At 40.1% G+C, this 12,181-nt stretch overlaps 1 protein-coding gene across 1 annotated transcript in view; it reads left to right on the top strand.

The window, feature by feature from the left end:
- LOC135473570 (uncharacterized) overlaps positions 1-6,034 on the top strand; it is a 34,748-nt gene extending 28,714 nt beyond the window's left edge. Inside the window, exons 20-24 of the mRNA XM_064753426.1 lie at positions 302-502; positions 1,767-1,820; positions 2,312-2,365; positions 4,117-4,206; positions 5,189-6,034. Of these exons, the coding sequence (XP_064609496.1) occupies positions 302-502; positions 1,767-1,820; positions 2,312-2,365; positions 4,117-4,206; positions 5,189-5,305 (516 nt within the window). The 3' untranslated portion in view covers positions 5,306-6,034. The remainder of the gene's footprint in view (positions 1-301; positions 503-1,766; positions 1,821-2,311; positions 2,366-4,116; positions 4,207-5,188) is intronic.
- The last annotated feature ends 6,147 nt before the right edge of the window (positions 6,035-12,181 follow it).

Below are 12,181 nucleotides of genomic sequence, written 5' to 3'. Positions count from 1 at the left end.
GTGACCTTTGTCATTCATTTTAGTGCTCTGTTTGGTAAACATCCCTGTCCGTGTCTGTGCTCTGTTTTGTGGCCTTTCTTGTTCACTTTAGTACTCTGTTTGGTGACCATCCCTGCCAATATCTGTGCTCTGTTGCGTGACCTTTCTTATTAACTTTAGTGCTCTGTTTTGTAACATCCCTGTCCACACTTTGGTGCTCTGCTTTTTGACCTTTCCATGTTTTGTCTGGAAAATACGTAAGCTCATGTTCCTTTTGACGAAAACAACCCTCCGTGCATAATAATAGCCTTATTCCATTCAGCAACAAAAGAAGTTAGTCCCGACCGATCCCTTGTTAGCGTCCATGGTGAGCATCCCCATCCAGTCCGCAGACGTGGCACTACCCCTGGGGGCGAGTCTTCAGCGAGATAAGACGAATTTATCAAAGCCTAAACCGGCAGTGGAGGCCGTTCACAGGAAAGCCTACCTACAGTTGGATCTTCTCAAAACAGGAGACGTGTTCGTAAGTTGTTCACCATAATTGAATTGTTCTGTTTGATGTATTGATGTCTGCACCAAAAAAAAGGCGTCTTTGCGTTTACACCGGATTTTGAAGGCTGAGATTCATCTTGTATCAGTGGAAGTAACGAAATCATCGGTGAACCGGGCAGAAATCTCCATACAGTAATTCAGTTCGAAAATGCTTGAAACATTTGTCAATGATCGTAATTTGCTATGTGATTTGTTACCGTTGCTGTTTATGACCATAGTGCCAACGTTTAACACAGTAGATCGTAGGGGAAAATCATAAGGACGTCTATCAGAAAAATGGTTTCCTGGTTTACCGGATGCAACGACGCGATTAGTTTCAAAGTAAAATCAGCGTAAAATCAGAAAAGCTCTTACAACTTATAGATTGGTTCACTAGCACGACGCATTGTGACATAAATGAATGATCCAATAGCAAGTTTTTTTGCTCGTTACATTATGACTTGGCTGTTTAATTTGCCTTCAAATGGATTGCCATTGGCACACATAACTGTATTAGCAAGGACTTTGAAAATGGTACTTGTTGCTGCCTCACTTGGCGCGCAAGCTGAGAGGTTAGAGCAAGGAAACCGGACTGATTGGCCCGGTGTTAACATAATGTGACTGGATGGGGAGTCATGTCTGGTGTCTTTGGCTTGATACTTCAGTTGCGGCTGCACTTTGGCCGCATAGACTCGCCCTGTCACAGAAAGATTCAGTGTATGTGCACACACCTAATGACTTTTCGTCTTACGACGAAAAATATTAAATACGACGTAAAAACTCAAGTATACATTCATATACACTGTACGTATCTCTAGTTTTACTCCCGGTTTTTTTTTTTACAAAGATCTTCCTTTTAACTTTTCCTCACCTTCAGTTTGTCGTTGTTTGTCTTGCTATACACAGTTGACTTCATAAAACGCTTTTTACACCGGATGTTTGGTTTTGCATGGAAATATTTTCAGTTTTGCTCTAATAGCATGTCACTCATATGTCTTGGTTTCGTTTTTTCTGTAGCATGGATTGTTTCTTTTCTCAAAATGGTGTGTTGTCCTCACATTTAATATACAGTTACATTAAAGCATGTGTTCCGTGGCAATAGTCATTAATGAAATCACAAATGTTCTTCAGCTGTAATTGTATATCTGCTTCGCTGTGTTGATGTGGTCGCTCTGTCTGTCATGTTTTCTTGTTTGCATGTTTGTGCTGAACACTTTTTACCCATGTTCTCCGCCTTCACTCCGTTGCCCACTAAGGGATTGTCCGAAATGGCTGCTAAACTAAGACGAACTGCTAGTGATGCGAATAAGGTAAATGTAGAAAATCCGGACAGAAAACCGAATCTCAGTGGAAGCAACTCAGCACGTCTTTAATTATTTCTGAGAGTGCATGTGACACTGCTATAAAAGCTGGATTTCCATTCTCAATTATTGAGAAAATTGGCCTGTGCCATAAACGATTCTTATGTGGTCTCTCTAACGATTGCATGCTGTACACAGTAGACTCACCCAAGGGTAAAGTTTCTAGAATGAGGCCTAGAACTAACCGAAATGATTTTCTGTTGCTTAGACAGATCAATGTAACGTCTTAAACAGCCTTCGGTTATAGGTTTACATGAACAACTAATGGTCTGCCGAATTTGTAAGCAGCGTGCAAAACTGACAAATGCATGCCAACAGAGCAAATAAAAGTATAAAGCTTTTATTTCGATACGGCTTTCTCAGAACAAGTATGGGTCAAAGTGGGCAGAGTAATCTCGTGATAAATCATGAAATCAATCTCACTTCTGTTCGTTTGACAGGGACTGGAGCACATGGAGAGTCCACTGGCGTCAGAGGGCCCTGGGGTAATCTTGGTAAGTGAGTTAGCCATGGGGGCAGGGGGTATCCTTGTAAGATAATATGTGAGGGCCAGGGGTGATCCTTGCGAGTCGCTATCTGTGGCCACAGAGTGATCTTTGTAAGTCAATATCTGGGTGATTCATGTAAGTCAACATCTGAGGGTCTGGGGTTATCCTTGGAAGCCAGTATCTTGGAAGTTCGCCCAGGGGCGGGGGTTGGGAGGGATCCTTGTAAGTCAGTGTCTAAGAACCCTGAGTGATCCTTTTGAGTCTGTATTTTAAGTTCCAAAGTGATCTTTGTAATGGATGAACAACCGTGGCTTGCTCTGTTGAGCTGATAGTGATAATACAAATATTACGTTGGAATCGTTATGTCTTGGCACTACATTGGTGATAAACCCATGACCAAGCACAGGACGGTCTCGATGCAGTTATTTCGGTTATTGGGGCGTCATGCATGATGTTTTCGACATGATGTTTAAGTAAGGCAGCATTTCAAACATCATATATATAATATATATATATTAGCAAAGGAATATATCTGCTACGAAGGAACTCCACTGTGATATGACCGAACTGGTGTTGAAAGCGACTTATAAGCCAATAAGACGAGCAAATCTGCAACAAATCATTACGGAAAATGGCGTTCGTGGATGCCAAAATTCCATTCCTATTATGCTTATTCACCTGTGGAGTTGCTACTATGACGAACAACGTGAAGGTGACCTAATGACATTTATCCTGACGACAGGTGCAGTCTTATAATGCCAGACGCCAACGTAATTAGTCAGTACACTAAGTCGCTCAGTATGACACGATGCTTACACACACTGGCGCTCTCTCGCGTTCCGTGGTGAATGACCGCATTTAAAGACTTGGGACAGATTCTGCTTTTCTCTTGATGAAAATCCAACTGTGTCATATGCGGCATGAGAAGCGCGCTCCATCAAATACTAAACTTTATTGGCTGTGTGGATTTTTGTTCGTAGCTTGCCAGACGTTTTCATTAGCCATCTTCTTTGCTGTTATTCTAAATACTCTAAATACGCGAAATAAGCGGATGGTAATCAATGAACTTAGGAAGACTAAGATCTCCTCTCTGTGAAATTCCTGTCACCAAGATCAATGAAAGCTGTCCAGTTATCTTGTTCACTGTTACAAAGATTTGAATGTAGTGTCGTCTTTGTTCGCAATTACGCAGATGGTAACCAACCATAGAGTTACGTTATTGCCAATGGCGTAGATGGCTCTAGACGTGTTTATCAATGGTCTTAATGACATTGTCTGAGACGTCTCCCAGGACCCAGTTTCACGAAGCACGACATCAGTGGAACTTGGCCTTAATGTCTGGTTCTATTTCTGTAGGCTAATTTTCAGTTTTGTGATGGAAGTTTAAGGAAACTGTAAGAATTTAAGCAAAATTCCTAAGGTAAGTCACAATTTAGCGCAGCATAATCAGTTCTGAAGTTAGTACTAAGTCTAACTTCAGTATAAGAAAGTTTCGGGATCGTGGGGTTTGGTTACAACTCACAAAGGCCATGTACTCTAGAATATTTGACGGACTCATAAAAATGTTAATATTCGTGAGGAAAAATGTGCCAAAAATTCTGGGAAACTAAGAGATATAGTATTCCCCAAAAATGAAAAAGAAAAATTTAGATAATTCTACTTTTTTTCGCACAATTTTTTTTTATTTCACACATAATTATGTTCTTTCGTCTTAAAGTTACTTTTTATGATTGCTTTCTCGTTTTGTGCATTTCCAGGTCAGTGAGGGAGCGGAGGTCATTAGAATCAGCAAGAGGTTTTTTCTTCAACATGCAAGGAACAACACAATGTTAAAAATAGAGACGATGGTAAGTGACTCGTGTTGGTGTAATTTCCACTAAATCTCATGTTGCATACGGTACCTCAAAAGTTATTATGTTTGATATACCCTAAAGTCTGTGGAGTGCAAAAGCAAGAGTTAAGGGAGATTGCCAGTGTAAACTTTGTACATGTACTGTTTATCAGTGATGAAGGAAGCTGAATGTGACACCATTGTTATTTCCATTCTCGTCGTTTTCCTTGAGAAAGGTGAGATAGGTGTAAAGAATAGGCCATACAGAAAAAAATGACGGTGTGTCAAGATGTCTGGCATGTATCAGTACATTGTCCTTTGCAGTGATGTCTAATGGAAAATGGAAAGTTTTTTTGCTGCTAGGAGAAAAGAGTTCTCTTGCTTGCGTGACCTGACCAGGTATGAGCGTTGTCGTCACAATGGTCAAGGACTGTCACTACTTAAGCTGACCTGACCAAGAAGTTGTTAAATATGACTCCAAAGCCTAGGATAAAGAACCCTGCATTGTTATCACTTAGGCCAATGACCCACGTAAGATAACGTTACCTGGGTCTGATCATGGCGTTGGAATGAAAATGGTTGATTATAGTTGTAAAAGTAGTGCAGTTGTTCGACATGATTACATGTAGATCCAGTGCTACACTAAAAAACCAATCCGCTAATTTTAACTAGAATGTATTCTGTTATTGTAGCCGACTGTTCTGTTGAATATAACGCATATATTCTATTAATTCAACATAAATTTATTTATTTTGATTGTTTTACGCCGTGCTCAATTCAACATAAAGATTCTATTACAGGATATTATGTTGAATATGACAGGCTATTGTGTTATAATAACAGAATACATTCTAACATCACTCAGACAACAGACTTTTTGTTAACATTAACTGAATAACTTTTTATGTGTATTTGTCGGAATTTGCATGGAAGGAATGTGCTTACTATAGTATTCTTCTTATTTTAATTGATTTTGTGTTATTTTTGTTTTTTTCCAGCAAAGAGAGTATATGAGTGAGGAGGAGGCCATAGATCAGCTGTACAGCACGGAAACATGGCATCGCTATAAGTCTGCTCTGATGTCGCGAACAATACACGAACTAACCAAACCTTGAACAACCCTCAACAGCGTTCTCTCCAAGTAAACTGAAGTGCAGACCACGACATAGATGTTTAATCCTTTGGAAGGAAAACAGACGTTCGTGGCGTCATCGTGACCCGCAAGTTTAAACAATTTAACCATTGAACCCTGAATAAGGGAGTGAAATGTAAAGTGCATGCCTCAAGGAAATACGAGCAAACCAAGCGGGCGTAAAAATTGGCTTACAAAATTGGACAAGGGAGGTGTCCAGCTCACACCTTTCCTCCCTTGTGAATGAGAGGAACGTCTACGTTCTGGTGGCAATTTCGTAACATGCACCTGTGCCCCATATTAGCTTTTCTGTAGATATGTGAAGAGAGAAGAAGAGAATAAGATAACGAGAGAGAAAGACTTACGTGCACACAGTCGATGGTGAAATATGGCAATTCTCAAATATTTCGTTATATAGTATGCAATCAATTATTGTACTTGATTGTTCGTGACCAGCTTGGCAACTTTTGCAGTGACACATTCCTCTGCATGTAATCCGTCCACATGTTAAATATTTAATAGTATACCAGCCATCATGGCGAATGGTTGACACTAGTGGATTATTTGTCTCATGTTTATGTAGACAAAGTGTCAGACCCAAAGACCCGCTGGACTGTTCCGTAAGCGACTCCGCACCTACCCCTCGCTTAACGCATGTGATGGTTTCAAACAGCATTTCAGATCGTGCCCTGGGAACAGGCCGGACAGCTTTTTCGTCACCTGATGTAGCTTTACAAATGTTCCACAGACAAATCCTTGTATCCGGTATCAATATACGTTATTTGCACAATGTATTTATTTGTCTCCAGTTGTGTTTAAGCACAGTCACGCTAATGTGCAAGGCATCACTGTACTTTAATATTACGTGGCATTGTGAGTGAAGTATAATCGATGGTGATATACCGATATAGTGTGCAATGCCATTTAATATAGTCTAGTAGGCACATACTTGTTAATGCCTTACCACTTGGGGCCACTTGCGTGGTCGAGTGATTAGCGCCCTGGCGCAGCACGATACTTCAGGAGCCTCTCATTAATGCGGTCGCCTTGAGTACAGCTTATCCTGGCTGTAGTCGTACGTGGGAAGGTCTTCACGTGACTTCCTCCAACCATAATGTGAGCGAAATATTTTTGGGTTCGCGGCGTTAAACAACAGTCAAATAAATAAATAAATACTCAACTCAAACAAATGTCAAAATAAGGCTCCTGCAAACATATAATGAGATATTTGGTAGGTCCCTTATGTTACATGGTGACAAGTGTTAATTCACTTGGCGGTGTGGGAGAGGAATGGGAGGGGAGAACTGGTCCTCGATGGCGTAGTAGTCGAAGGCCTTGAGACGACTACATCTCGACCGACAGGATCTGCTCTTTAAATCTACCTCCCACTCACTCAGATGGTGTTTTAGATCAGGAGATTTTTTATGTACATGGGTAGGTGCGACGGTTCCTGACACGAAATGCCCGGTTTCTCCTCTTTACAATCCCGGCAGCTGTTATAAATATGGAATATTCCTTAGTACGGAGTAATATACCCATCAAATAAATATTTCTCAAATGTATTTCAAAGACAAACTGCAAACATTTTAGTCAGAATCTTACGCACACAGAGACCAAGAATCAGTCCCTGTCTGAATTCACACGATACCGTGTTTCTAAAGTTTAATATGCATGGTCTCTCAGCGGCTGTCCGTCCGTTTTGTAAGTGGTCTCGAATTTCATTATAGTGTCGCACTCACATTCTTTATAATTGTTCACAGATGATGATGTAGAGTACGCTCTAATGCACCATTGCTATATTTCCTTAAAACAGCAGGACATGTCAGTTTTCCTGATTCTTGTTCGACATCAGCGCAAATGGAAAATGCAGCCACAAAAATGAAAGTTCCACCCTAAGCTACAGAAGTGAATGCTCCACAACGGAGAAGAAGATTATCAGTATTCTGTTGTTGTGTTTTACTCGGGCGGCTAAGAATTAAACCCCTGCACATCTCATTTGTCCGCAAAACAACCAACATAAAGGCGTTGTCAACCTTTGGGATCCTGCCGTCATTTCTCGTCGCGTCACATCAAGCATTTCGTCTTCATCGGTTCAAAACGCAACGATTATGCCTGCTCTCTCCCACAGCTACACAGCAAGTACATTCCAATAATTTTACACCATCTGGTTTAATTTCTAATTCAATTTTAAATAAATGTATCTTACAATTTTCTACACCATACGATGTCGCCGACGAGAAACCATTGTTTTGTCTTATTTTGTTTACGCTTTTCGTTGATAAAATTGAGAAACGCGCCCTCGTGACATCATGATTGGTTGGTTGTACGGCATGTTTCCTTGCAAATAGTTTGCATTTTTGATGTCATTTATGTATAAGGATTGATCGTAACGTGCTTCTGTTTATTGGGTTATGAACAAAGAATAAATTCAAATGGCGGATGAAGGACACGGTCGAAAATTGTCCGGTAAGCGAGTAGGATGATACAAACTTTTCAGTTAGCGAGTAGGGCAATACGGAAAAGAAAAATCCAGTGTGTATCACCTTCCCGGCATGCATAGGGACATCATGTATAGGGATGTGATAAAATTATTTATCAAGGATTATCCATCAAACGTCTTGATTTGAAGATCGTTAAATCCGCTACACGAGCATTGGGGACTATGTTTAGGTTTAATTCCGCGTATATGAAAGTCAGAATCATTCTAAATGATGCTTATATCAACTTCTGGAATATAATTGCTAAATGTAAGGAGTTGGAAATATAATTTGGGCTTTTTGCCTGGAGGATGCACTAGTTCGTTTTTGACACTATTGAAAATTGGCTATTTCTGATGAGCATATAACCAGCTGTATTTAATACATATGTTGTTTTTTTTTGTGTCGGAGAAGGAGATGCTAATGGGAATGATGTACGCTGTCAGTTACAAATAAAAGCTTCATGAATAAAAGAACAATATCCGATCTGACGGTGAGATAAAAAAAAGTCTATAATCGGGCGTGAATTCTTGTTCCAGTGTTTTTTTCGGTAAAGCATGAGCGACAGCGCCTGTCTTTATGTATGTAATGACAATAATACCCCTCGGCCTTATAAAATTATAACACTAATAAATTGTAAACTATTCCACTTTGGTATAATGCAAGTACAAATACATATCCAGTCATTATCCAAGGTGTGATTGTTAAAATAACTGGATAGGTTATGGTGTACATGGCCTTTATGATTTCATTCTACACGTAAAGCAGAATAAGACACAATTATGAAGCACAGACTGTCGATATTTACTTACAAGAAAACTATTCGCATTATAAAATGCCAGCAACTTATAATGAAGGCGTTTAATGTAATGTCCTTGACAGATTAGGTTTTGCAGATTTTGCTGTAGTTTATTTATTTATTTGGTTGGTGTTTTACGCCGTACTCAACAATATTTCACTTATACGACCACGGCAAGCTTTATGGCGGGGGAGGGGGAACCCAGGCAGAGCCCATGAAAACCCACGATCAAGTCCAGGTTGCTGGAAGACCTCTCCACGTACGGCCGGCCCGAAAGCCAGCTAAATTATATCATTTGGAGAATTGTAATTTTCGCCGGTAGCAATGACAGAATAATATTTTGGAAAATATCAGTGTTCTGCGGATTATACTGATCATACATAATAACTAATAGAAATCGACAAGCCGACAGATGGTCCTTGGTGAATTGCCACACACGCATATACAAACTTATCAATGAAACACTGGCACGAAGTATAAGTTATGGATGTTCCCAATATAATCATGAATGCTCGGGTTGGTTCAACTTGGCTAAGGAAGGCAGTACAGCTGTCTCTGTTGTGTTGATCCAAGTGAGGATTAAGTTTCCTTATGGCTGGGTTAAATGCCATGGTTTACTAGTCACTCTTCCGAGTTTCAAAATCTTCCTGTGTGAAACGTAAATGTAAATAAGTTCAACAGATGTGTATATTTCTCTAAATTATGACCAGCTAAAAAAACAAAAAAATAAACATGTATATTTTCTGAAATGGACACGAAAGAATGGCATGAACAAACATGAACAGCTCTACTCAGGTGACAAAAGGGTATCGTGATACAAATCCTCAAAAATGAATAGCTCCACCACTGATCTAAGAGGATCGCGATGCAGGTCATCAAACACGAGGAGCTAGACAATGATCAAGTAAGATCGAGGTTCAAGTAACCAAACAAGAACGGCTGCACCATACACCGAATAAGGAAGAAGGCGATGAAAGGTACCAAACACAAATTGCTACACCACTGACCAACTAAGGTCGCGATGCAATCTATCAAACATGAACAGTTTGACAACTGACCCTAGACTATTACGATCGAATCCTGCACAGTGTGGCTAAACTTGAAAACACAGTACACGATTTATCAAAAACGTGAATTGACCTTGTGGAATACAAAGGTCAAACATTAACAGCAATCAGAATCATGTTTGCATAAATACGTTGAATGAAATGAAGTGAAAAGGAAACTTCAGGGGAATTCGATTGGATGAATGTAGCACGCTATGAGAAAAGTGTTCTTCTAAATCAAATGTAGCAATTTATAAAGGGAGCTCTTACTTGGGTTCATGTGCACGGGTTCCATTATCAACTGGAGATCACCGTTGATTAAGATACAGATTCCTTCGAGTCTGCAAACGCTTTGTACTTTCAGCAGATACCATATCTGTTATCAGATGTACCAATTTTTTCTGCAGATTTCTAATTCTTAAAGGCAATTTACTGCAATACTGCCTACTGTTGTAAAAATGGAGATTAAGTAACTTAACCGTCAATTTGTTTGTTGTGAAACATTAAGCCTATCTTTTCGTGGGTGGAAAAGTTTCACATTTGTCATGTAACATGCAGTGAAGAGGATGTGATAGATGGATGTATAATGAAGATTTAAGCGCTAAGCCAACATTCTCAGAGGAGCACTCGTAATTGAAAAGATCGTCCTGAATCAATCTGGAAAGACTGTTGAAAGAGCTGAATATATGATACACCGGATCGAGAAGAACACACCACAGTGATTTTATATCAAAGAAACATTGTAAACGCGAAATAATTAGGGATACACTCTGCAAATGAGAATAATAATCTGAGAAACTAGCAGAATAAAAGAAGCAGCGTGGAATGATGCGAGAATGACCAGGTTCACAGAATTAATCTCCGATGGCCTTTGTTGGCGGGCCTTGGCCTCAGCTGGCAGTCCTGACTCTGAAGCATGCCGTGGATAGTCTGTAATTTCAGTACAGTCGTCTGTACGGTAAAATCGTGTGCCAATGACTCTTGCCACTAGTCGCGAGCATGTTATCAGCCTTTCACAAGCCAATGTTTCATGCCGGAATTTGAAACACCCCAAGAGAATACTGGCGGAGATCGACAGTCGCCAGTGGATTTCCAGGCAAGTGAACGCATAAAACAAACGGTTCCATGATCTGACCTCCATGTGGACTCGTGATAGCGGTATATGTACATTCACGCAAGGTTCAGGGTAGGACGATCGCCTATTTCCTCACCATGCTGCACAGCTCAGGTGCATCAAGGTAAGTTTCATGATATTGATTAACAAGGGCTGTGTTCCTTATGCAAGGTCTTGACAGTTACTTCCACACCTGCAATGCCAAATGGGACCTTGCATCGTTATGGCATTTAACAATTGCTTATTGTGTCTGTATGTAACTAGCAGTAAACATGACTTAATAATCCTTTTTGGCTCAAAGATGAGAAGGCAATCTTACGTACTTTCACCTGCAGAAATATTTGTCTTAAATATCACCAGTCCCTGACATCACGGAAAAGACTATAATATCATATTAGCTCTTCTGTAGAATTCCGAACGTCCTCCATTCATTAGATATTGAGTTCAATGAATTTTTTTATTTCACTTTAAATGATTTTATTTTTCTCATGCCGTTTACCGACTAGTCGACTAGGGCAAAACAGAGTTGTCAAGTTTTGGGGGTTTAATGTTAAAGCACACCATATTACACTGTCACCATCGCCCTGTCTTGATTCAGATTGCAGAATCAATTGCAAAATTATGCACAGACTTGAGCCTTGCCCATTAGTATATAATTATCGCCAGTGGCAACGAAGCATTAACCCTTTGAGACGCATGACGGTTTCATCACAGGCAATGCCATTGCGATGTCTTCTTATGTTTGATGAAATTTCCTTGGAAGTCAAATTCATTATTTTATTGAGGGAGGGGCCTCCGGGGCTATGTTGGTTAGCGCTCTAGTGCAACGTTATGACCAAGGAGTCTCTCAATGCGGTCGCGGTGAGTTCAAGTCCAGGTCATGCTGGCTTCCTCTCCGACCGTACGTGAGAAGGTCTTCAAGCAACCTGCGGATGGTCGTGGGTTTCCGCCGGGTTGTGCCCGGTTTCCACCCACCATAAAGCTGGCCGCCGTCGTATAAGTGAGATATTCTTGAGTACGGTGTAAAACACCAATCAAATAAATAAATAAATTTTTGTGGGATATCGATGGACACTTTTAGCATTGTAAGTCGTTTGTTTAATTGTGTTAACTGTTGCAAAATTATCGATTTGCAGTTAATGCGGTATCGACTCGCTACCACAATCAAGGCAGATTTAACACACTGTTGTACGTAACATACAATTAATGTTGTTATTATTAGTAACGAACATTCTATGAACATTTGCCGCGACAGACTATCCATCACCATAATGCCAAACGTAATTATGTATTCTTTCTATGAATATTTTATAAGCATTAAACCAGAACTGACATGGTATATACGACGGGTGGCCTTGGGATTTGTACTGTATCGGCCCAAAGATATAAACTATTCTATAAATTGAGGGTACAGACATAGAAT

Source organism: Liolophura sinensis, chromosome 8 (assembly GCF_032854445.1).
Source record: "Liolophura sinensis isolate JHLJ2023 chromosome 8, CUHK_Ljap_v2, whole genome shotgun sequence".
Lineage (NCBI taxonomy): Eukaryota > Metazoa > Mollusca > Polyplacophora > Chitonida > Chitonidae > Liolophura > Liolophura sinensis.
This window is presented reverse-complemented; position numbering and strand designations above follow the sequence as displayed.